Source organism: Diaporthe amygdali (genome assembly GCF_026229845.1).
Source record: "Diaporthe amygdali strain CAA958 chromosome Unknown NODE_11_length_1138210_cov_64_948100, whole genome shotgun sequence".
In the NCBI taxonomy this organism is placed as follows: Eukaryota; Fungi; Ascomycota; class Sordariomycetes; order Diaporthales; family Diaporthaceae; genus Diaporthe; species Diaporthe amygdali.
In genome coordinates, this window is record NW_026517031.1 from 594,006 (window position 1) to 619,484 (window position 25,479).

The 25,479-nt window shown below is 51.2% G+C and overlaps 5 protein-coding genes across 5 annotated transcripts; 2 read left to right on the forward strand and 3 right to left on the reverse strand.

The window, feature by feature from the left end:
• Window positions 1–2,264: 2,264 nt before the first annotated feature.
• Window positions 2,265–2,786, forward strand: J7T55_014459 (uncharacterized protein; the record flags this gene model as incomplete). Its single annotated transcript, XM_053142458.1, has 2 exons — window positions 2,265–2,706; window positions 2,767–2,786. 2 exons carry the CDS (start codon window positions 2,265–2,267, stop codon window positions 2,784–2,786), a joined length of 462 nt encoding a protein of 153 aa, XP_052994648.1.
• Window positions 2,787–4,283: 1,497 nt separating this feature from the next.
• Window positions 4,284–7,556, reverse strand: J7T55_014460 (uncharacterized protein; the record flags this gene model as incomplete). Its single annotated transcript, XM_053142459.1, has 4 exons — window positions 4,284–6,602; window positions 6,664–7,324; window positions 7,406–7,437; window positions 7,497–7,556. The coding sequence occupies 4 exons, from the start codon at window positions 7,554–7,556 to the stop codon at window positions 4,284–4,286; spliced, it is 3,072 nt and encodes a 1,023-aa protein (XP_052994649.1).
• Window positions 7,557–15,650: 8,094 nt separating this feature from the next.
• On the reverse strand, window positions 15,651–17,006 carry J7T55_014463 (uncharacterized protein; the record flags this gene model as incomplete). Its single annotated transcript, XM_053142461.1, has 1 exon — window positions 15,651–17,006. The coding sequence occupies one exon, from the start codon at window positions 17,004–17,006 to the stop codon at window positions 15,651–15,653; it is 1,356 nt and encodes a 451-aa protein (XP_052994650.1).
• A 1,905-nt stretch (window positions 17,007–18,911) lies between these two features.
• On the reverse strand, window positions 18,912–21,407 carry J7T55_014464 (uncharacterized protein; the record flags this gene model as incomplete). The annotated part of the gene is made up of 7 exons (XM_053142462.1): window positions 18,912–18,978; window positions 19,059–19,482; window positions 19,578–19,719; window positions 19,785–20,126; window positions 20,181–20,286; window positions 20,400–21,266; window positions 21,343–21,407. The coding sequence occupies 7 exons, from the start codon at window positions 21,405–21,407 to the stop codon at window positions 18,912–18,914; spliced, it is 2,013 nt and encodes a 670-aa protein (XP_052994651.1).
• Window positions 21,408–23,045: 1,638 nt separating this feature from the next.
• J7T55_014465 (uncharacterized protein) lies at window positions 23,046–24,478 on the forward strand (the record flags this gene model as incomplete). Its single annotated transcript, XM_053142463.1, has 3 exons — window positions 23,046–23,163; window positions 23,383–23,994; window positions 24,093–24,478. 3 exons carry the CDS (start codon window positions 23,046–23,048, stop codon window positions 24,476–24,478), a joined length of 1,116 nt encoding a protein of 371 aa, XP_052994652.1.
• Between the last annotated feature and the right edge of the window lie 1,001 nt (window positions 24,479–25,479).

Sequence of the window (25,479 nt, forward strand, 5' to 3'; positions counted from 1 at the left end):
TTTTCTTGGTGGAAGTTGAGACCGTCGAATTCGAAGTCAATTTACCAGAAGTAATGATTCAATCATTTGGTGAATTGCTGCCGGAATTTCTTGAGATGCTGACTTCTCCTTCAATTGGTGCAAACTTTAGCGGTGAGCAACGCTTTGCCCAGGGAAAATATTTCTTAATCCCAAGCTCTAAGGCAACATCTGATGTCGGCTCCCGTCCTGTTCCTTTGCTAGACCTATGACTGCCGATGGCTATATTCGCCATGGAACATTGGGATGAGCCCAAGTCGAGTCGTACCGGACGGCTCGGGCGCAACCGCCTGAACGGCTTCGTCGTCTCATGAAGCTCGGATGAGAGGCGATTCCGGATGGCAACCGTCAAATAATGGCTAGGCTGGGCTGAGGGGCATGGACGGAGATGACACCATTGATACTATGCCATGTTATCCAACTAGTCACCTGCATCAAGTTTTCTGGCTGCGACAGTTTGAGATGGGGATCACGGCCCAAAGGAGCATGGTGCGACCCTCGAGCAAGCGACGTGGTACAGGGGACAGCCCCTGCTGGGCGGGCATAGCTTAATGGGCTCTGGTCCAGTGAGAACGGCCCGTCAGCCCCTGGGGACCACTAAATAGGCAAGGTGCGTCTGTGCCCGCTCCCATGCGGGTCCCCTGTCAAGTGTCGCTGAACTCAATCGGGCTGAATTCAGGCCAGTCCAACCCAGTCCAACCCAACTTCAACCTCACCTCGCTCCACCAGACAAGCTCATGCCCAGGGACTGCCCGACTGTCCATGTCCTTTCATCTGACCTTGTTCTGCTTGGCCTCTTCTGACCGCCATTGGCAGGGCAATGCTAACCAGCGTCCGAGCACCATGACCATGGCCCTATGGGACGTTGGACTGACAGTTGCTCGGCGTCCAATATGAGGGGAGATGACAGGCACTGCCTCACTCAATCACTGGATGACAGGCGACAGGCCATTGATTTGTCCTGTTCTCTGGTAATAGTCAAGCCATCTGGCACTGCCTGTCACACAATCATCGCTGCAGAGTAATCATGTGTCTCTCGTCTCTAGGGAACGTGACGATCTGTCTCGAGGGATCATCATCATCAACCACTTCGCCCTATCCACTCGCCCACATAGCACGGGGTGAGAGGCCCCATGTCGAAGGCTCTGCCGTCTGAACAGAGCCACATGGCATACCGAGTTGGACATGCTTGGGTTACTCGTACGACGGCACGGCGGTCGGATTCTCAATACTCAAACATCAACCCCACCCACCCATGGCGGCGATCAAGTAAACTATTCGGCTGGGTTCCTTGATTCTGCCAAGCTGGAAGCTCGGTAAATGTTTCTGCCAGCCAGCTCCTCCAATGCAGAGACGTATCAACGGCGTCAAAGCTGCACACTAAGCCTTGAACCATTGGCAGCATTCGCGATTAAGGTTATTTTGCCACCCTGGTCTCTGCGTCCTCGTTTTCTGCAGGATCCCTACAGGGTCTTGTTAGTCCTTGGCCCGTCACCTTCCGGCCCACGATAACTTCCGTCCGCGTGTGTCAACTTGGTAATCCTAACCAACAGTGGGGCTCTGGGCGCACCCACCGGCTCCAGGGCAATAAGGTCTTAGGCGAGTATCCAAGCTAGGGACTCTTGCTCTATGGCGCCAAGTCATCCCGTTGCCCTCGTCCCGTCTCTCAGCCCGCGGCTTGGTGCCAGTGCGGCAAGCCTTGCAACATGGCTCTGTTTACCACTTTCACCCCATGATTATGCACCCTTACCTGCCCATATAGTCTTACCCCTGTTGTTTATCTGTCTACCCATGCAGTCTGATACGCAACGGAAGACTCCTTCACTACACATCCGGATATGCTTTGTTGTTTGATCAATCTTGGCAGACGGTTCATCGCTCATCCGTCCCAAGCCCCAGGCTCATCATACTCGTCTCCATCTGTATATAACATCCCGTGCTGTCTTGTTCCTACTGCTGTTCACTCCTTGTCATCATCCACCAAAGCATCATCGGTCTTCAAGCCTATTTCATTCACTCTACAGTCGTTCTCTTCTGAGGTAAGCATATCTTCTCGGCCTCTTCCAGAGGTTGAACATCGATGACTAACTTACTCATCAGCTGTGCTCATTGTTCTCTACTACATTCCTTCGATACCCAATTACCTGAACTTGAGGTGAGCAATCGCATCCTAGACTGCGAGACCTGCCCTGCGAGCATGACTAACAATGTATCCAGCTGTGCTCCTAATCCTTTTTTAATTCAAAATGAAGTTCTCTACCATCTTCGCCGGTGCCCTCGCCGCTGTTGCTTCCGCCGCTCCCACCGAGAAGCGCGGACAGCTGGACATCTCCCAGCTCAACAACCTGCAGAAGTTCAACTCCCTGGACGTCAACTACCTGAACGTCATCAACTCCCTGGACCTGCAGCTCCTCAACACCCTGGCTGTCCAGAACAACTTCAACGCCCTGGCCTTCCAGGGTCTGTTCCAGGGCAACTCCTTCGACGTCAACCAGCTGCTCCAGCTCCAGCAGCTCCAGACCCTTCTCCAGCTTGGTCAGGTTGGTGTCTTCAACACCTTCGACCTCTCCACCCTGAACCTCCAGGCCCTGCAGCTCGGCCTCATCAACAACGTCGGTTCCTTCGATCTGTCCTCGCTCATCGATGCTTCCTTGGTCCCTCAAATCACTGCCATCTCCGAGCAGACCGGTATGTTGAAATCACACTACTGCGAGACGCCAGAGCAAATTCACTAACATATACACGCAGTTGTCGTTGCTAAGGAGTAAACTCGTCACACGAGATAATGCAAGGGAAATAAGACGGATCACGATAAGTGCACGGGTGAAGACGAACTTGGGAAACCAAACAAATCGTCTTAGTCCGTCACATGAAGAAACATACCATTCAGGGTAAATAATAACGATCACTATCGAGACCCACGGTCTTATGATGAGGGGATTGGGTTTCTAGTGGGCGAGAGAGGGTCTATTACTATTCAATATTACTGTTTGCACTGGTTTTACCCTGAGGGTGGTTAGACAACATTTCTGGATATTATAAGAGGAAGGATGACACGCAGATGCTGGCTTCGAGGCTCTCGTCATCTTAGCTCGCTGGCTTTACTCTCGGAAAATATACTGGACATTTTCCAATTTCGATCTTCCATCACTTCGTTCCTGGGATTTTTGCGATGCTCACACTAACAAACAGGTACGGGAAATTCGGAAACGGCGATAAAACCAACCATCAGTTGGGTGGAGGTGATATCTTCGGGCAGGGGCTTAAACCACAACGGAGGCCTCGAACCACATCAACTTGCAAAAAGTGCGGCTCAGGAAGACAAGCCAAGAATCTCCAGCCCTGTCTGTCAACTGACGTCTGTCAAAAGGTGAAAGAAAACGCCCGATGCCAAGACCAAAAAAAGCTTGGTGTCGCATTGGCGTCTGATGGGCATATTCATCGACAGCTGCCATCCGAAACTGAAACGCATGAAAACGCGGGGGCGAGTCGTCGGAACTTTTGACTTCCGCCCCCAATAGGGAACCAGGGGAGTGTGGTTCGTCGGAGGCAAGACCTTGGCTGGGGTTCGTGTGCAAGCTTTTTGGTTCTTATTGAATTATATCTGCCCTACTTATTAGTGGCTCATGTGCATGCGTGTCTCTCTCTTTTCCTGGGGGTACGTAATCCTTGTTCAACATGCCCTTGCCCTTGTCACTACGAAAGGCCGCCCCCCCCCCCCAATTCCATAAGTGATTCCAGCCCTATAGTATCTGATGAAACGATGCTATGATAATCTACCACTGGACATGTTGATTCAATTCCTGGTCAATTTTGCTGTGTCTTCAGGCAAGTGAGGATCTCTCAAGACACGCGCAAACAGTAATTACCTAGGTACTCAAGGGACTTCAGGAGGTAGACAACATGTCAAAGTGTGACCAAACGTTCAAAGATGTACTGCACAGGAAGCAGAGGACTAGGAAATGAAATCTTTTCTTTCTGGGCTAACAAGCAATCTTTCATGCGATCGTTTGCAAGATTCCCACAAAACTCAGCCGGAGTCACCACATGTTCAGACAGAACCTCCAAAAGTCGCAATGTCACGAAGACCTCACAATCGAGACTAAAAGTGAATTGTTCAGCACCAAGGAAGTTTACCAGAAATACCTGTTACGCGTGGAGAAAATTGTCAGCATTTCACTCAAAACAGCACGCGACCGTAGAAAAACATCACTCACTTGGGCCGTTGATGCGCAAACCTCCATACAGTAAAGAACCCCTCTAGGCTACTTCGGTATTGCAATACCCTCAGTTCCCGAAAGTCGCCTGAACACCTCCTGCAATTGACACACGACAAGCTTATGGAAGTCTTCTCTGACTCTCTGGTTTTGATCGGAATCGAAGATTTGTGCGTCGGATGCCCAATTATTATCAAGGCACGTTTTCACAACCTCATAGTACGTCTTTCCCATTGTCCTTCGCAAAATGTGTAGCCGATTCTGAAGTATTTCATCACGTCTTTGTTGCACCGTCATTTTTTCCATCGATGAGCCCTTCACGTTCGCGACTGGGTGCCATTGGCCGATCTCAAAGAGTATGAGACCCAGGCTGTAGTAGTCGTACTCCTGCCGGAAGCCTGATCCCTTGGGAAGGTAGTCCGGATGAGAATATGCATTTCTCGGGTCGCTGGAGAACTCAGTGAAGTGATCGCGCTCGTTTGGCCGGCTGTGGCTGAACCCAACAATGTATGGGTTCAGGATGATTTCCTCGGCCTTGAGTTTCTCTGCCTTGGGGATCGCGCTGTCACGTGGGGCAAAAAAGATGATATTTGACGGGCGCAAACGTTTGTGAAACCAGCCCACTTGATGGAAGTGATAGACGGCTTCAGCTAAGGCATGTGCAAGTCTGAACTTGTCTTCGAGGAACGGGTGGAATTTGGGTTTCTGGCATATTGTGATCACGTCGAAGAGGGATACCGGCTTCAGATAACCGGCTGGGAGATTGAAGACCAGGCCCAGCGATGCGTTCCTCCCTCTGATGAACCCACGACATGTAAGGGCGTGGAAGAAAGTCGGCTTTTCGATTGCAAGGAGTTTAGATAACCGGTTTGTGTACTCCACGAACTTCTGGCCATCCTTGTTGCCCTCGTCAGAATGGACTGATGTAGGTTCGCGCCATTCGACGAGTACACGTTGTGGAACCGCGGAAAACCGGACTGCACTTGACTTCTTGATAGTGCCAATACGATGTTCGCCGAACGGGTCTTCCATTTCGATCTCATGGTGGTCTATTTCGAAAGATTGTTGAGCAGTGTTGAGCTCGTCGAGCTGGTCTGTCATTTGCTTGATTTTCAACACAGCCTTCCGCCTGCTATCGAAGAAACTGGGATCTGGACATTCTTTGATTCTGTCGTCGCCTCGAAGTAGCTCTTCATCAAAGTGTGCGTCTGCACGCTTCTTCTCATCCGCTGTCAAGATTTCCCACAGTCGGTCGATGAGAAGACTCACAGGAGACAACAGCAGGAGTGTTCTGATCAATTTCTCTTCAAGCTGAAGGAGCATGTTCCTGACTTCTTCGAATGGGAACGTGTCCCTAATTCCAACAGTCGTGATATCCTCAAGCAGTTCTAGTGCATAGCGCCAGCTCTCAAAGCGGATGCGCTCCCTCTCCGCGCCAAGAGTTGTGGATTCACCATCGGGCACGATTTGCTTAAATTTTTCCGAGACTGCTGCAGAGATTTCGAACAGGGCAACAAATGAAAGGCGACATAGCATCATGGACGCACGCGGCCGCTTGTCCGCCTGGATGGAGAGCATGTCTCGAATCAGTGCCAACAAAGGGTTGAGACTGAGCAGGCGCTCGGGATGAGAGAGGCTCGTAGGGGTAGGACATCTTTCCAAGTCTTCGAGAAACTTATTGACGATGTGATTGATGCCATCTCCCCCAATGTAGAACCCGGCAGATCTGATCCCTGGACTCGTCGTGTCTTGAGAGCGTTCTTCTCTGAATGCTTTCACTCGTTCGGACCCGCCATGCATGAAAGCCAAAATCTCGACCAGAATGCAACCGTAAGACCAGATCTCGGCAGAACGACGGATGCCGTCCTGCTCAGACTTGTCGATGAAGGGTGTGCATTCTGGAGCCAAAAAGTCGCTGTGCACCTGCCTGGATTGTGTATTGGAGTTTTCGCTATGACGCTTGAATCTAGCCATTCCGAAGTCCGCTAAGATAAACCTCGTCCCGGAAAGAAGGATGTTGCGGGGATGCAGATCGTGATGGAACCCCTTGCGCTGGACACCTTGCCCTTCCAGCCTGGCCTCTACAGTGGGATTGTGTAGGTACTTGATAGCAGAAGCCAAGCCCACCAAGGCAGACAAGACATCGTCCTTGCGAAGAAAAGGAGACTTGCCTCCGCACTTCAAAAGCTTCTCCAAGCTGCCGTTCTCGGCAGATGGGAAAATCAGATTTCGCTTGTTCATGTACGTGTAGGAGCCTAGTAACTTGAGAATGTTGCGGTGTCCGGGACTGGAAAGTATCCCCAGAGCTTCAAGCTCATTCTCGTGACTTTGGATGGATTCGGGCCCTTCCATCTCCTTTCTCACAAGCTGGCCGGACATTAGCTTTCAGATAACAATAATGTCAAATAGGTGTCTCAGCTAGACACACCTTAGGATAATGATCCAAAAAAGTTTGGCATTCAGGATCAATTTGCAATGTGTACACTTTGCCGTAAGCTCCTTCACCGAGCAGTTCTGGTTTTCCAACGAAGGGGAGAATGCGATCGTCTTCGAAATTCTGATGGAGAGTCGTCGGAGAAAACTTTGGCGGGAGGAAGATCCACTGTGAAGAATACATTTCTTTGGCTGCTGATTCGAGCAGCTCAGGCTTTGGCTCCCAACGTTCATTGGAAGGATCCGCATCTTCCAGGATTTTGACACATTTTTCCTTCTTCCAGGGGAGCTTGCCATCGTCCAAAAGATCCTGAGCATGGTCTTTGGCATTCAGAAGATCGACATTTTCGGTGTGGATCAGAATCGCGAAGGCTCTTTGTCCCCTCACGCTGGCGAGGGCGGCAAGATCCGGGATATGATAGGAGTGGGTATGAAGTGGCTTGTGTTTGCTTGGGTGAAGGTAGTAATCGAGAGCCCTCTCAATCCAGGCTCTCGTCATCAGATTTTCCAATGATGCTGCGGTGATGAAGTCTTTGTTCTCTGAGGACTTGCGGGTGAGGTTGGAAATAGCCAGTTGGAAGTCGTCTTTTGCCATGACCGACCAGGATGCTCCAAGGACTAGGCGCACGGTGAAGGCAGTCAAGTCGAAGGTCTGCCTTGCTTCAGTATCAAGACAGACGGGAAACTAGTGTATTGGTTGCCATAGGAGCCGAGTGGTGCCCGATAATGTTTCTTACTGGTTTGGCTTCTGAATAGAAGCAATTTCTTGCTGTATGCTGATATGTTAGTCGATGACAAATGGCTTCTGCGAGGAGGTTTTCTACACACAGCCGTCAGGACCCGCGGTACTAGTACTTTGAAATCTTCGTCTTTCACCTGAATGATCATGTCAGTGTCGCCATTTGGTCAAATGTTTACAAGGTGCGCGATAGAGAAACACGCAAAGAAGCTACTTTACGAACCTCAACGGAAAATTTGCCAGCCCCAAACGTTGCAGTCAGCAGGCTCTGCAAGTCCCCCAACTTGATGTAGCGACCCTTAATTATTTGAACTTCCATGAATTTCAAGATGAAAATTGTAACTTGGTGAGAAACAGAAAATGATGGAGCTCGCCAAGGTTCGATGAGACAAGATTTACTCTGGAACGGTGAAATGAACGGTTCATGCCCAGAAAGCACAGAAAGACGACGAGGAGATTATCTCCCCGTTGTCAATGTCTGTACTTGGAGGCCTCATTTTCGTTCCACTGTACCCATTTAGCAGATTGTGACACAATGCTACGTCAAACACCTGCAAGTCAGCCACAATCATTTGCATCGTGCCATCGACCACGCCTCACGTGTGACACCATGTATGTTCTAGTGCTCCTCGCTGCATTCCCGCAGGACAAAGAAGTATCCGTGCACTGCTAAGGTGAGATTCTTCTCCATTGGGTTGGCCAGGCTGTACTATTGTTGCGTACTGAAAAGAGCGCACCCCTATCAAGTACCTTTTATTTTTATCACATCCCACATACTATTTCTATAGTAAACAAGATAACACGTTTCATTTAATACTTATTTTTGCATCTTCAACTTAACTATAATAATATTATTAAAATAACTAAGCAATTATTAAAAAACTAGTAAAATAAATATAAATTTTAAATTTCAATAATAGCTTTACTAAATACAAAACTAAAGCTAAAACTAACTATTTACTTTACTAATTTTCAAACACACTTAACAGTAGTACTTTTTAATTTAATATTAATAAAAGAAAACTACTTTTTAGTAAAAACAGTATAAATATATTAAACTTTAAAAAAGATATTATATATTATAATAAGCTTTAATAAAAATTAATATGTATATAATAGTAATATATATAATTAAAAAGCTAGAACATTAATATAAATTAAGTATAGTGTTAAGTAAGAGTATTGTTGAACGTACTTAGCAGGTATGCGCTTTTTTACCCCTACCACCAAAGTTGACCACCAACCAGAAGGAGTTGGACCAAGGGAAAAACGTCAATGAATTCTTGAGGCGATTAAAATATACCATACAATTTGTAGTTGTCGTGAAGACTGTGATGGAAGTTTAGCAGTTTTTGTGGTGTTAATAGTTACGCCAGGATACTTTTGTCCTTGTCCTGGCCCGCGGTTGCCTGGATGACGTGGCATGGAAGCTTGGTCCGCGTATTCCTGCAGCATTACTTCTGGTTAACAAGGCTGTGGACGGAAACCCGCCGCACGCCGTGCAACCTGGGGCAGTCTAGGCCTTGAAAAAGCATCGTGACCGCAAAATCCTTGGTGGATGCCTAGGTAACTTCAACACTGCCACGGCTCGAGCACGGGTCCATGCATGATGCAGTTGCTCGGAATATGTGCCGCCCAATCGAGCTGCCATCGGTCAGGAAGTGACGCGACAATGGGCTGGAACACTGCCACAACCCCTGCGCGTTGCAGTTGTCCATAACTTGTCCTGGGCCTGAATAAGTCAGCCCGGCCAGATTCTCAAGGCACTTTCGTTTCTGATAATGCTCCATAGTCAGTCCTGAGTGTCTTGATGCACATAAAATCCAGCCCAAATTTCACACACCTTTGAGGTCATCCAAAATCTCACGGAAATCGAAACCAAAGTCACCCATCATGAGTTCCTTAGTGTGGGAGCCTAGCAGTGTGGCCCAGGACAGGACAGCCACGGCCCCTGCTCACTCATGTGATCTTCTTGATTTTCTGGCTGTTATTCAGGCTTCCAACTTGCCAATATTTCGTTTCAATTGTCAGAACGCACGTGGCTACAATCCTGTTGCTGAAGGGGCCCGGGGCGGCACAGCACGCGTCCAGCAGGTTGAGATGTCGACGAAAATTACCCTCGCAGTCAAATGTGTTGTTGACAAAGAAAGAACCAAAGATCACCAGGGCAATTCATTCAGACAACTCATCAGGGAAGTCCAAGTTCTGACTCACCCGAAAATTAGGGAAGCCAAGAATATTGTGAACCTGGGGGGCATTTGCTGGGACTTTGCCTCTGACCAGCGGGATACTGTATGGCCAGCTCTTGTCCTTGAGAAGGTTCCACATGGTGTCATGAGCAGCTGCGAATCTGGCATCGGAGCTCTCACAGATTGTGAGAGATTAGAGCTCTGTCTGGATGTGGGAAAGGCGCTTATGCTATTACATCAAGCCGGTCAGTTTGTCTCGATTCTAGGTTTCACCATTTCAACTGTCTATTGTAAAACCCTTGTGTCGTACTCACGAAATACGTTCTGACGTAAATAGGAATTGCTCATGGAGATATCAAACCAGAAAATGTTCTGATATTCAGAAATGAGAAAGCATATACTGCGAAGGTGATCGACTTTGGCTATTCTCTATTCCGGTCTCAGAACAGTCCCTACACGCTTGCGATATCGCGACCCTGGATGGCCCCGGAGCTAGAACAAAGCACTGAGCTTCGTACCTTCGAAGACGTACTGAAGACGGATGTCTATTCGTACGCCAAGCTCTGTGTATGGACATTGTTTCATCAATACGATGTGCACATAGCGGACCACGAGACACAGGAGATTCAACGGCTTGTTGACAACTCCCTCCCTGACTTGGACATTGAAGCTGCCAAACGAGCGCAGCTCAGCACCTTCTTCAATCTTGCTCTTCGATCGCAGCCCGATAGTTGACCTCACAATCTTTCTACTTCCTTCGCACTTCTAGCGCCAAGTCGGAAAATGTGGGTTTACTGGCCCTGCCCCTAACCTCTACGCTCCACACGACGCTGATAACGTAATTTTAGCCCAAACTCGAATGACCTGACCATCGAGGCCAATTGGGACCAACTTAGTTCCGACTTTGATGTATGATCTCATGCTTGCCTCATTTTGGCCCTCATACTGACAGGTTACAGCTGCTTCGCTATTTGGCGCCGCTTTACTGTGCTAGCCATGTAGTAAGGCAAGAGGTGTTCAATCTCTATCTTCATAGATACCAAACCTGCCCAGAAAGCAAGAAGAAGGGCATACGCCAGCAACTGTACCTGTGCCACGCCATAGGATTCGGTGACAGAAGAAACCCGGAGAAAATGGCGCTGCTTCGTACCGAGGACGATGAGCTTGAAGGGTGGTTCAACAGTGTCGCCAAGACCATTGGACGTGAAGATGCTAGGGACTCCTGGTCTCTAGATCAGACGAACCGTTTTGCGTTGGAGATAATGGAGAACTACAGCCTCGAAGACCTGGGCCCTGTGGACAGATGGTCGACCCCCGGAGATTTTGAGCGTTTGAAGAATGAACATGCAGACTTAGAGCGTTCTGGAGGTGCCCCATTCCCGGAGTTAGTAATTCTCTACGACATGGTCGGCTATCTGATGACGGTCCCGAATTTTGCCGAGGCTGAGACGTATCAAAACAGAGTGTCAGCTATCTTGCGTGAGCACTTCGTCTCACGGCTCGATTGGATTGCACAGTGCGAATGGATGCTGGCAAATATTTACGTCGGCCTAGGGAGAAACCAACAAGCCTGCGATTCGTACGAGAAAGCCATGTCAGATCTGGAGAAGCACCATGGACCTCACAGTCTGCTCGTTCTCTCTCACAAGGTCAAGCTGCTGGCAGTACTAAGCACGTTCGGCTGGCATGATCAGTCACTCAAGCTCTTGGAAGATTGCCGATCAGTCCTGGCGGTCAGATTCGGCTCCGATCACCCTGAAACCATCTTCTGTGAGAAAAACATACTGCAAGCGCTGAACGACTGCAAAAAATACGAGGAGGTCAGTAGAAGAGGTCCTGAGCTCACCCAAAAGTGCATAAGAGTTTTTGGGAGTCACAAGCACACCGCAGGGCAAGGACAAGCCATGATGATTGTGGAAATGGTGAAAATGGTTCATGGCAGGGCCATATTAGAATTGGGTGAGCTAGAACACGCTGATGAGCTGTTCAAGGAAGCTTTCCATATAGTAGAGCAATGTCTTGGAAAGACTTCTGCGCAGAGATTCATACCTCTGCTTTTAAGGACTGTGGTTGAGATGAAACGGCACAAGTTTCAGGAAGCGGAGGCCCTGGCCAAGGAGGCCATTGGCATTGTTGAATCGACGGCTGGCACGGCTGACGGTCTGTACCACCTGGCAAAAGCTCACCTGGGGCAAGTATACTCTGAGCAAGATCCCGGCGACGGGAGATTGATGACTGCTGAGGATATCCTCCGGGAGACTCTGCCAGCGCTGCAGGAAAAATTTGGTTACAGGCATCCAGTTACCTTAGAGGCCATGCTCAACTACAGAGAAGTGCTCAAGAAGTTGCAGAAGCACGAGAAAGCTCGGGCCGTCTCAGAGCTGCATGAGACGTACCGTCGTGAGGGCATGGATAAGGAGCTGCGACGCCCACAAGTGAATTCGGTAAGACAGCTCGGATCTATTTTCATGTTAAGCGGAACCATTGCTAACCTCTCGCAAATGAAGCCTGGACGCGTTATGGTTCTTCAAGGGAACGCAAATTTGAGAAGTATTGCACAAACTTGGGTCGCCAGGAGAACCGGGCGCCATTAGATGAACCCTCGGTATGGGTGCCCCAGAATGAGAGAAATACCGACGGTGGAGGTCGATCGTGCCGTTGATGCAATATGAATCACGGAGTTTTAGCACGATATGGGGCTCGATTCGGGCTGCCTCCGCTCGAGGACTGATACCGAGTTGAGGGATTCTGGTTGCACCAGCTATGATTCAAGAAGAAAACCTTGGAAAGATGTGCAGTATTGGAGGAGCGCATTGTTGACTAAGCTGGAGTCTTGACACGTGGTGTTTCCTAGAATTAATACGGAGCTTGGGACTGAATGGGCATGTAGAGCTAGTTCCCATGCCGCGGGTCTGGTGACCTTTTGTTGAAGAGCCAATTTGGAATGCTGATGTACCCATTTTCCAATCCCCGTTTCAGAAGCCAGGTGAGGCACAGTAAAACAGCACCAAAGACACAGAATATCCAAAACTGCTTGGCCAGTACGAAATTTGACTGTTCATCAACCGAGACCAGGTTTGAGCTGAATATGGTCTGCATACAGGTTAGGAGACCCCACAGAAAATGAATATTTGACTCGAGAGGCTAAAGCACAGAATGATCTGCTACTTACAGCGAGAAAAGAGAGCGGAAGATACATAGTAGCAAGAATTGTCAATGTTGTCACCGTCCTGGCATCGTTCTGGCTTGATTGGGCCATATCAGCCAAGCTGGCCTGATGGACCACACTTTGACTTGCTAGATTGTTAGACTCGACGACATGAGACTTGATCGTCCGAGTCTGAAGAAGGCGTATGTCCTTTTCGCGAAACTCCAAAATTTGCCATAACTAGAGGTTCAACCGTTAACGAAGCTGCAAACCTTGAAGATATTGGGCAAAGTGGCATGCAACTACCAGTTTTTCAGTCCCTAAGGTCCGCAGACTCAAGTTGTTGATGCGACGCCGATGTTGCAATACCTGATGTTTACAGTTCTTTATGTGATTGAGAATGTGACCTGTGGATGCGCAAATTGCTTTACAGTGTGCCTGTACTGTGTTCATAACGTGTAGCCACGACTCGAGAAACGAGTGAGACTTCAGGATCCTTTTTCTCAGTAGCTGGAGCCTCTGAATATCGCAGAACGATACTATATAGTCGAATTGTGTGGGTTTCCCCAGAGTTGAGAAGCATGCTTTCTCGTCCTGGCCGCATCAGCAAGCGAATTGGAAGTAATCTTGGCAATCTCTAACATACCAAAGCGTCTACGAGAACCGTTAGATGCTCGATATAATCACCCCAGTCTTGTTCGAGACTCGATATGACTAAGCAGTGCAAGATCATGTAGCCATCCCAGCATGATTTTGTGGTCTCTGCGATCATTCGAATGCTGTCTTCTATCTGATTTAGCAGGCTATGTGATGGGTTTACCAGGAACCACATTGTCTTTGTGCCCGAGAAAGCATGATAGACTCCGGTCTGACGAAGTGACCAAGTATGCTCTCCTCTCCGTTCTTTGAGTGCCATATAGTTGAGATTGTAGCAGATCTCTGTAGACGTTCATATCAGTGACTAGGTAAGCGAAAATACACTGGCATGAGATAAGTGACAAGCCCAGTTGGCATAGGCAAGTGGCCTACCGAAACGCTCATCATCGACATTCCGGCTACAATGGCCATCTCCACATTTATATTCCTCTTTGATCCTATGCCCGAAAGCCTGGATCAAATCAAAGAATGGGGCAAAGACACCATGGTGTGTCACGATTCTCATGAAGCTATCCTTGCTTACACACAAGTGACCCCAGGAATACTCCTGTCGAGCACAACTGTATTTCATGACGAATTTAGCTTTTCAGACTGCTTGACATCGGGTTATCTGCGCAGGAAGACCATTTCGACATGTTCGCATTGGAGGAACCTTTGCCGATACCTACTAGAAGACAGCGTTGATATTCTCGGTCTTGGCCTAGGTCCAAGTAATTAGAATCTCTTTGATCTGGAAAGGCAGCAGACTCACCAGCACTTGGTCAATATCTCTGGAGACCTCGCGGGTGTCAATTACACTTTGGTCTGAATCTTTTGTCAGCCCTCGACCGAGATTACTCTAAGAAGATACGATTCGAAGCCCGGGATCACTGACCGTCCTTAGGATTCTGCCCGACCCTGATCACCTTGATAGTACCAGTTCCGGCAGTAAATATGCGGTCCGAATCGGATAGCAAACGGTCACGACGAGAGAGATCGATAGCTTCCATGGTTTCATGAGGACCGTCAGCAGTACCATTGGCGCTCGATCAGGCTATGGCTTGCTCTTAAAGACATGGATGACCTTGGTCAGATCTAGGCTTGGGCTGCACAGCCATGTCAGCTGGAGCGGGGCATGGAAGTCAGCATGGCTAAGCGTGCCCCGCGAATAGGCATCGATGCATGAGATACGGCGACAGATCGTCTCGCAGAATATTTACCCAGGTAAGCTGTGCTTGTATCCGTATCGAGACCGGAGAGTAAGCGACGCGGTCGTGTATATGTGTGGTTCCCTGGAGCCTTGCCAATTACCCGACAGGCACGCCAGGCATCTAAGTGCTATTTGCTTTGTTCTTTGCGGCTCAGGGAACCCTTTCAATCACTGTTGCCTCCAGCAACAGCGTGTACTTAGATGGCAGACTGAGGCCAATAATATCCCCCCCCCCCAGCTGATACACAGGCACTACTAGAACCACTCATCTGATATCGTCAACTATGATCAGAGGGTTGCGCCGTATATCACGAGTAGGTTGGTGCGACTAGTATCTAAAGGCGGATCAAGCAATGCTATGCCGACATGGCGAGGGCCCACAGCAGTGTAATAAATCAGCACCTAAACCAAGACAATTTGGGCCGGAGAGCAAGGATTGATGACAGCTGCCGGACGCAGGAGCGGACCGCGTGCCGCTGCGGCCCGAAGACGACCCCTTGAAGCCGTGGTGGCCCAAGGAGTGATCGCACACGTAATTCGGAGAAGGTGCAGTGGACGATTCACACGGCCCGGGTGTTGGAGACGCCTCATGGGATGGAGAACGAGTATTGAACGCTTGTATGCCTGCGCATGACACAGAGTGAGTACCTACCTACTCTTGCTTCTTTCCTGTTCGTGAGGTTGGCGTGCAGATGGGTATATTGTGCAACAAAAAAAGAATTTAACTTGTGTCGCTGATTTTGGCGGACTTATGACTTGTATATTGTATATTTCCTTCACGTAGACCAACATGGGTGTGTACTATGAGTAGCTAACGTATTGGAAGAGAAATAATTGTAATCCTAACTAAGCCTCTAGGAGTAGCATGATCGAGAAGAAACGTGGCATCTTTCCTGGCAGCTATGTCAAGGTGAGGGAGTATATGATAAAAGCCATTATCAAGCAGATTGTCCGAGTGATCTCGAAGCCTGGAGAAATTGGAGGGATAGAAGATCTTTGGCTGTACTTGCAGTGAAGAACTCGTCGAAACGATGTTACAGATGTAATTGGTATTTATCTCTTAAAACATGCTTCTTATTTTCCCAACATCAGTCATGTTGCCGATATTCGTAAAGGCATCGTACGCTCTCGCCGCCCGGTCCGGACCAATAGCTATGCTGACCTGGTCCAAGAACTTCTTCTTGAGATCCGCGACAGTCAACGGGTTCTCAAGGCTGCCAATCACGTTTGTAATGTGCCTGCTCAGGCTGCTGCCGTCATTGAAGCTGACCGTCACGTACGCCTGAGCGTTGTCCACTGCACTGTCGGTTGTCACGTTGACCTTCTTCCTCATATCGATGACAGTCTGATTCTGCACCACCGCATCGCTGAACTGAGTCGGAGTGGCGACACCATATAACAACCCGGCGGCGGTAGCGTGATAGATACTGAATTTGCCCTCCAGCCCGGTCTGCGGGTCCGTCTGGCCCGTCAACACCAGCACCTGAGGGTTGACCCTCAACTGGATGCTCTGCACGTCGCCAAAGCTCTTGCCCTGCGCCAAGGTCTCATTGTGCAGCTGTGTGGCCGCGTCGATCGAGGGGTGCATCACGATTCCGCACGGGAAGGGCTTGAACGTGTTCTTCTCCACCTCCCACACCCGGCCCAGCTGGTCGAAGTACGCCGTCGCGTTCTCCCTCGTGCTCACCACATGCAGCCACCCGAACTTTGCCTCGAGCGCCTGCAGCGAGCTCGTATACCCGTTCTCCGCAAGCAGCGCCGCCATCATCCCGCCCTGCGTCGCGCGCCCGACATGGAACGATTTCGTGTCGGAGCCGAAGAATTCTTGCATGCCGACCACTTGCGTCGCGGCGATTCCGATGGCATGCTGCATCTTCGTGGTGCCGAGCCCCAACAGCCGTCCCACCGCGACAGCCGCGCCGACCGACCCCGTGGTGCTCGTGATGTGCCACCCGACATCGTAGTGCTCCGGATACACAGACAGGCCGAGCTTGCACTCAGCCTCGACGCCCGCGACGAACGCCGTGACGAAGTCGGGGCCAGAGACCGGTGCCTTCCACTCCGCGACGGCAAGCAGCGCGCTGGCCACCACACCGGCCGGGTGGATGATGGTCTCGAGGTGCGTGTCGTCGTAGTCGTCGACGTGGCTCGCTATGCCATTGATAAAGGCGGCGACCTGGGCGTCGGCGAATCCGGCGCTGATGGACGAGTTGGCGCCGAGGATGCTGGATGTCGGTGGGCCGCTGAACGGCGACAGGGTCGTCATTTGGGCGATCCGAGGCGCATCCTGAATGTAGCCTCCGATGGCGCAGCCGGCCCAGTTGTACAGGCTTTTGGTCGCGGCATCAATGACGCCAGTAGTCAGGTGAGCGCAGGTGAGGTTGGTTGCCCATGAGGCTAATTGCAGAGTAGCCATGATGATAACTACAATGATAGGAATGAAACTACATCGTGTGAATAAGCTTTCTGCGAAGTCTTTCTACAATTGTGCCTTCCAGCAGGGGATCGATCCACACTACATCTCCAATTACCAGTACTGATGAATAGATCCAAGGAATTTCATCCTCCTCTACCCGACGGCCCCGCCGCTATTCCCGACCCCACCCCGCTCCCAAGTCGTAGGCAAGTAAAAACCGCGATACGACCCTCAATCAACGATGTCATTCCGCATACTAGCCGAAGATGACCGCGTGGCTACGTGTGGAGAGCCAGGCCGATCGGCGCGGGTCGCTAGGGGTGATGAAGCTGCGGCATTTCACAACACCGGCTGAGAAGGAGGAAACGGCAGTGATTGCTTCGCAGAGCATTACTGGAGAGAGTATGGAAGACGTACGATTGTCCATAGTCAAGAATCTTAAGGGACGATCTGATGGCTAACCTCGGTCATTGCTGATCGTTCTCGTCTTCTTTCAACTCTGATCGAGGAGGTGCTCATTGCTCTATTCCGATCACAAACCTTGATTTATGTTTATGTATTCTCAACGCTTTCCCGTTGAACAGAACCCTGGCGCGACACTCCGAACGTCATAGATGTCTTGAGAAACATCATCTTCATTCGCAGCTAGCAAAGTCTCAATCGACAGACTTGCAGAAGTGTGTCAGTGTTTTCGAATCCTTAAAAATGCTATGAAGCCTCCTTGATCAAGTCATGCAGTCCTTCGACAGAACACCCAGTTACCAATGCCCAAGACAATCATGCTCCTTCAGAAGACTCTCGCTCCAGAGTCTTTCATCCAGACCTCTTCGTTCAACATTGATAGACACTCTCTTGTAATGCGTTCCATAATAAAGAAACATGGAAATTTCCTCTTTTGTTGTCATAGGCTGCTAAGCAATTTTGACGGCAGCGGCTTTAATACAATGTCGAACTCATCCATCTATGAACCTACATAAGGAGTTCGATGTTACGTTAACTTATCCTTTAACACTTCACACACCAGCCCGCAAGATATGAGATCCTATGCTATAATTTATGATAACCTAATGACGGGGTCTTTCTGAGTAATACGTGGGAATATCTATGTATATTATCTATTCAAAGAACGAAAGATATTCTGTCGTAAGTAAAATCACAATACAGAGAGGTTTGACTTAATTTATAGGCGGCAGAAAAGTTGCAATCAACACCGGTATACTCAAGCCGAAACTACATGCCAGTAGAACATCCTGTTCTAAGTAATGAAAGTTCCAAAAGAACAATCATGTGTAAGTGATTGAAACATACCCTATGTAATCTTCTACTGAAGCACGCAATCATTTAACCTCACCGAGTTTTTCACATGTTCATCTCATCACACACTCAATACTGATCGCGGACGTATCAGTTTGAGAGAATAGCATGTAGGCTACTTCATGCAAGGACACCGACGTTCGATAGAGCCCTGAGTTTTGTTTAATAGAACCCTGACAGCCTCGATCAGGCACAGCTTGGCTCTTTGTGGTCCGTAGTGAACTTGTCAAGACCATAATTACCCCACGCAGTCAGACTTCTACAGAACAAATTTCACTCAACGTCTCCATGCCTACCACAACTCAGTATCAATCCTCTGAGAGAAACAATGTTCGCTTTCTGAAAATTTTAAGCTCCTCCGTGCCGCCGATGATGGAATACCCAATCACTCGTGAGTTCCACCTCTTGGTTCGTGGGACTCCGAGTCCATCTCCACAAGGAGGCCTGCTCTGCCTGGCCCGCCTGAGCGTGGGCAAAATGAGGAAGACATCAAAAACGCCATCACCGGGGCGAACTACGAACATGGTCAACGCCATGTAGCTTCCCCCGACCTCTGTGCTTGAGCTTCACTCAGGGCTTTGCCACCCTTCATCAAAATTGCTCCACAATGGCACGAAATTCCGGCCTTGCCAGCTCCAAAGACCCGAGTGATGAAGTGCTGCTAGAAAGACCCGTCAAAACTCCGAACACCAAGATGGGAAGACTCGCCCGAGAAGCTCACCCGCCTCGTCCACTCACCTAGTATGACTAGCAACATCGCTGGGCAGCGCACTGACACCCGAGACGGAGCCGACCGGGCTGCTGCCGCTTACGCTGCCCGTGTCGGCCACGGCGCCGCGGCTCTGGGCCGAATCCAGCCCTCCGGCTGCCACTGCTCCGTCTTCTCCCCCTCCTCCCACCACTCCAGCCTGCGCCGCGGCGCCCTCCTCGTCCCACGTGACCCGGATGGGCGAGTGATTCTTGGAGAAGCGCTGCCCGTTGAACCACAGCTGAAAGGTCAGGTCCGCGGCACCGACCAGCGCCCTGACCTCGTACGTGCAGTTGTACCACCGCGCGCTGCGCGAGAACAGGCCGCGCGACTTCTTCTGCCTCATCGGTTCCAGCTCGCTGTCCCGTACCCCCGAGAGATCGGACCTTACTGTGCAAAGCTGTTTCGCGCCGGCTGTTTGGTGCATCGTTAGACGGCTTTCTGCTATTCGTGTACATGGCGAGGAGGGAAAGGTGTGAAGGGGGGGGGGGGGGCTGGTGTCGCCTTACAATCTTTCATGCTGACTGGGAGGAATTCCCTTTCGCTGTGAGATATAACTATGACGGAGTCCCAATGCCGTATAGCGCTTCCCTTTGCTATCTTTTGGCTAAAGGTCGATATTATCGGCACGTTCGGATCGATATCGTCACCCTTATATTTCTCAGGTCAGCGAAATCTCTCTCAACGTCCAAATGGTCTCTACTTTGGCTTCATACTTTCCTAATGAGCCAGTCTATCTGGCTCATGGCGTATAATTGGCCATCCAGCGGATCTGTTTTGAGCTCCTCCTGGAAGTGGATCTCCGGGTTGTACTTCATCTTGCACATCACCCCATAGCTTGCTCTCGCCTTCCGCGTGGCAAGCACAGGCCTGTCGCCGCTCTCGAGCTTTTGCAGCCGGTCAAGAATCAAGCCCTTCACCACGACCAGTTGGGGGTCATGCGCCTGTACGATCTTGATGTTTGCTGCGTTGGGGTGGGGATTGAGTGAGAGCTCCTGCTGTAGGCGGTCCCGCACGTATGCAGAGCTCCCGAGCCCGCCAGAAAGTATCAAAAATCGCTGTCCTCATGTTAGTCACGGGGTTCATGGTGCCAGCGAGAGGATCTCGCTCACAACTTGGGGATTGCCGAAGGCCTTTAGTTGGACAAAGTCGAGCTGCTCCCTGATCTTCTTGAGCATACTGTTGATGTGTGGGTCAAATATTGACTGCATGTCTTCCCTGTTCGGACGTCAATATCAACTGCCCTCATGTTCGACATCGTCAGTTCCACTTGCCTCGTGAGCAGGAATCTGCCGGACTCGATGCCGGCTCCTTCATGGTGAAAGTTATACCCAACACCCTCCATTGGCAGTTTGTACACTGCCGCGTTGTACACGCGTTCTCCAAACTTATGCTTCGCCGTCCTGAATTTGTCACTCCGGACCAGCTTCTCGATGCAGTCCGGTGGTAGCTGTTCGACCAGTTCGGAGAACGGAAACACCCTGTCCTCGACCAGGTCAAGAAAAGCACGGTCTATCAGGGTTGAGCCGATCCCCACGCCATCGACTTGCGTCAGCTGCTTCAGCGTCGGGAACGGCTCCCTGGTCTCCACCACCTGCATCAGGGCGAAGTCAGTCGTGCCCCCTCCAGCATCTACCGACAGGAAGATGTCGTCCTTCTCGAAGCTGATTGCCGTTGACTTGATCGTAGCCACCGCGGCGGCTTCTGACTCTGTCAGGTCCACGGTGGAAAAATGCCTGGGCCCTTCGGTACCGAAGCCCGCGTTCCTGATGGCCTCCTTGAAAGTGTTGATTATTTCGAAACTGCGCCACGTCGTCGGCACGCTGAAGAGGAACTCGACGGCAAGGTCTTTCCACCCCGTGAAGGGTCCAATACCTGTTTGGTGCTCTATCGTGGACTTGACGTGAACGTAGACTCCGCCGAGATAGTCAGTGACGAACTTCTGGGCTTGAGCGACAGACTCCGGTGCGCCCTGGAGGCCCTTGATCTGCGCTTCTAGGAGGTTCATCTTGTCGAGGAAGATCTTGAAGAATTCTCTCCGTCTCATTTCAAAATCATCGTCGTCCTCGCAGACGAAGCCCCAGGATGTCGGCCTCTCGTCCTTGCCGTAGACTAGACATGTGTGTACCTTCTGTTCGTTCCTTGTTGAGCACCCTGGCCAGTTGTAGATGACTTGTATGGGACTCTGAAGGGCATTGCTAGCCTGTGGACGGGCCCAAGCCACACCTGCTTGAGTGTTAACCAAAGACTTATGACCACAGGAAGGAAAAATACTTGCCTGTGAAAGTCGTTCCGAGGTCCACCGCCACTATGATATCCGGCCTCTTGTTGGGCTCCATCTCCGTCACTTATGTATACTTGGGTATCAAGGGTATCTATCGGTCATGCGAAAGGGGTATTCTCGGGGACAAAGGAAGGCAAGCAAGCAAGCAAACAAGCAGAAGCAGAATGGCCAATGGGTATGTCTCAGCAGTCCTGAACAGTTCTCGAATACAAGGCTCGGGGAAGTAAAACAGCAAGTCGGCAGTATATAAGCTCCTGTGCAACGCAATTCGCCGTGCTACCGCTCCAGGCGCGTGTGTTGGGTTATTGTAGACGCCGGAACACACCCGGTGCGGCGGGAACCTGTCTCCTTTTCCCTCCCTTCGAGGTCTGAATCGAGATGAAATTCGCCAGGGGACGTTGGAGCAACTCAGCTCAGCTGCAGGCATAGCGGTTTTAGCGGCGGTGCCAGGGACCCCAGGGTCAGAACTCTAATAACAGCCGCGAAGGAGGCGGCTCTCTCAGCTCAACGGGTCCCGCGCCTAAGATTGACTTGGACAAAGGGACGGCCTCAGCTGGGTAGCAGGGTCAAAGGAAGGCATGGGCGAGCCCTGGAGTGACGTGTCTGCCACTGCAAGCAGCTTTGCGGGAGTTTGTTGTCGGAGCTGAGTGGGAGGGAGGGGTGGTGAGTGAGTGAGACCCATTGGAGGTAAGACGTCAAATCCTACCGTTTCCACGTTTGTGGCACAGCCGGGCTGCCAGCCGTGGGGAGCCCCCCATGCAGCTGAAAATGCATGCTGATCGCTGGGAAGGGTATCGAGGGTATCATCCAAGCTCTACAGCGCTCGAATCGCATGACATGTCAGCAGGTGGTCCCCCTCTTCATCAAACATTGCTGCCCGTTGGCTACAGACGGTGTTGGTGATGATCGAAGGATTGGCGGTATGTGATTGGGCTGTGGGGCAGCGAGTGCGGGTCACAACAGCAATTCCTACCCTCCCCTGGCATTGGCCGGGGAAGAGGGAAATGGGGGGTTTCTTCAGGACAGCAGAACCCTTGAACCTCGTCGGGAGAGCCTCACAACATCCACCCGTCCCATTCTTGTCACTGTTATCCTTCTGCCTGCTGGATCCACTGATCGCAATCCCGGGTAACACAACCCTACAACAAGCCTTACTCAGACTTCTGTCGAGTACCACAGGTTTGCTGTGCTGTGCCATGTCCATTGCCATTGCCATGGCTTGTGGCTTTGCGGGCTCCGATGCAAGGGTGAAAGCAACCCTGTCTACGTTGATGGCCGTCGCCTCTCACAAGTACCTCGCAGGTTGACAACTTGGAATGACATGAAAATGCTTCTGTCGTCTGTCGAATGTCTTCAAGTGAAGCAGCGCCAACGAAAATGATCAGGCGGCATCGTATTCCCGGAATCGATTTCGCAGATTATATCCTGGTCAGGGAACAGCACACGTCCAGGGGGGGGCACCCAAAGCTGGACCCCATGCTGCTGTGGTCGTTCAGCCAGAACGGGAGGCTTGCATCTTGCATCCTGCATCTTACGCTAGGACCTGTCAATCTCTTTTCACAGTCTGACCTTCCTCGAGATATGTTTCGGTGTCAAGTTACCAACTGCTCTCTCACTTGTTGTGAGATGTTCTGTTGCCTGTTCTTACCCCTTCCTTACTGAGGCACGTCTCTGGTTGAAATTCTAAGACGGAATGACCTCAGGGTCGCCCGCAACATCCGCAACGGCGAGTCCTCCTGCTGCTGACGGTGCTGAGGATTCGGCCACTTCGACGCCGACGAACACACCGGCCGAACCAACGACTGATGGTGGTGTTGTGCCAACGCCGTCAACTGCCGTGCCTCAAACAAGTCTAATATCGACTCCACTTACAACGCACACCTCATCTGTGCCTCACAGCCCTACAGCCCCCTCGAATCCTGCGCCGAGCACAATAGACAACTCGGCTCTTCAACTATCTTCAGATCTACCTGTGTCTAGCTCGGGTCTACTTCAGACTCCTTTCACTTCTAGTACTTCAATTTCTGTAGCACCAGACACCCAAGCCACCGACACACCATCCACGGCAATACCGGCCCCTATCTCAGGCAATGGGCTGAGCACCGGCGCCGTAGTTGGGATCGCAGTTGGATGTGCCGTGGCAGGTCTGGTCATTGGCCTGCTAGCCTCCGTCTTCCTACTCCGAAGGCGCAGGAAACCCGACCCGGAACCACGGGCGGTCGAGTCGCGACTGGGGGAAAGGAGGCGCGACTCCCGAGCCTTGACGGCCACACCGGTCGAGCCTGTCACGGCTGTTTCGGGTCTGGAACAGTTCCTCGCGATCCCGAAGTCGGACAAGGAGCTAAGCGGGGAGCTGCAGAGCCTGGGCTACCTGATCCAGCAACACGTCGAGGACAATTATCACCTCTTGCCCGTGGGGCAGGACACCGACTCTTTGAGCCAGGCGCTGGAGGATTTGGGGCTGGATGATTGTAGGAGCGCGCTGCCTAAGACAGATTGGCTAGCGGCCATGGTCGTGGACCCAAGGACGAGGCTTGTGGCTCTGCAGCACGTCATCGCGAGGGTCATTTTTGGAAGCCTGTCGGTCGAGCCAATGGGAAAGATGTCGATGCTGCCTCCCTCAGTATCAAGTCTGGTGCGAAGTATGCCGCCGTGCGAGAAACACATGGGCAGCCCAGAAGGTATCGTACGAGCCACGTTCTCTGTAGATGCTGACACAGTTGTACTGACAACTCATCAGCTATTTCCGTTGCCCTCACGCGCTGGCGTCAGCTCACGGCCTTTCTGCTCAACCCGAGTCGCAGTGAGCGGGGTGTCATCGTCCCCACGGATACATCACTAGAGCCTCAGGCAAGGCAGCTCCTCGGGGAGATGAATAAATTCCTAGGGCGTTTCGTCGACGAGAATAATCGCCAGCACCAGCAAGATCACCTGCGAGATGTGGTGCTGGAGTGCACAAAGCTCGGCTACGCCATCTTCTCGCAGCCGGCAGATTTCACGTGGAATTTTGGGTCAGAAAGCGGCAGGGACATCATGGTGTGCCCGGGAATGGAGAAAGTAAGCGACAGCCAGGGCGCCAGGTGTCAGCCGGAAATGATGTTCCCTCCCGAGGTGCATCGTGTGTAACCCGTGGACGGGACCGGTGTGGTGGTGGGTTGATACCCAATGAAACACGGTAGGCCATGCAGCTAGAGCCAGGGAAAGAGAAAGAGAAGAGAAAACAATGCGCATAGGATCGGGGATCCACAGAAGTTTGATCCTAGCCTCTGTAGACCGCCCTGCCGGGTCGGGATTGAGACTGAAGCCTGTCGCGATATCCACTTGTTCTCGAGCTTCCTTCGAAGGAATTGAATCCTATGGACCCGCAAAGACCGGGGCCACGGGACCGCATTGGAAGCAGTAAAGAAACAACCAAGGCCCACGGGGCTGTGCGGTGACGGCGATTGAAAACCGAAGACCCGGGTTACAGCGTGGCTTGCACCAAGAACCAGCCAGAAAGCAGGCAGCCGAGCCACCAGTGTCCCATACTGATAGCCCGCCAGCACACCATTAGTCGCCTCTTTGGGAGCCACTGCGCCTACTCCGTAACATGCAGGAGGATCTGTCTCGTGAGTGGGCCGGGTGCTAGCAAAACAAGCGCAGCGCAGCGCCAGCCCCAATATTGATTGCTCTTTGATGTTGTTGTTGTCCTCCTTGCGCGCGTTTCTCCCTCCCTTGCCTCGCTGTCTGACTTGCAGGGCGCGCATGCCAGCCGGTGGTGCGCTGACTTTCTTGATGCACAAAGCTGCTCGCTGCATGCAGGCGATGAGAGGGGGAGCCAATGGCCTGCCGGCCTGCCCGCGTGCATGGCCGCAATATGTGGCCGGCCTGCCTCCTGCGGTCGAAGCACCCCATGCAAAGCCCGCACACCAATGGAGAAATGATTCGCCCTTACTTCTTGGGAACAAAAAGGCCGTGTCGTAAGAGCGTGTGGCTTTCCTCGGGCCCGACCAAGCGACGGGCATCAAAAGACTGATGACTGAGAGAAAAAAAAAGTTGGCATCCGGGTCTCAAAGTCTTACCACCGGGGGTTTCCTCAATTAGCGGTCCCCCGCTCCGTGCTGACTGTTGTCCTCCTTGTCACATCG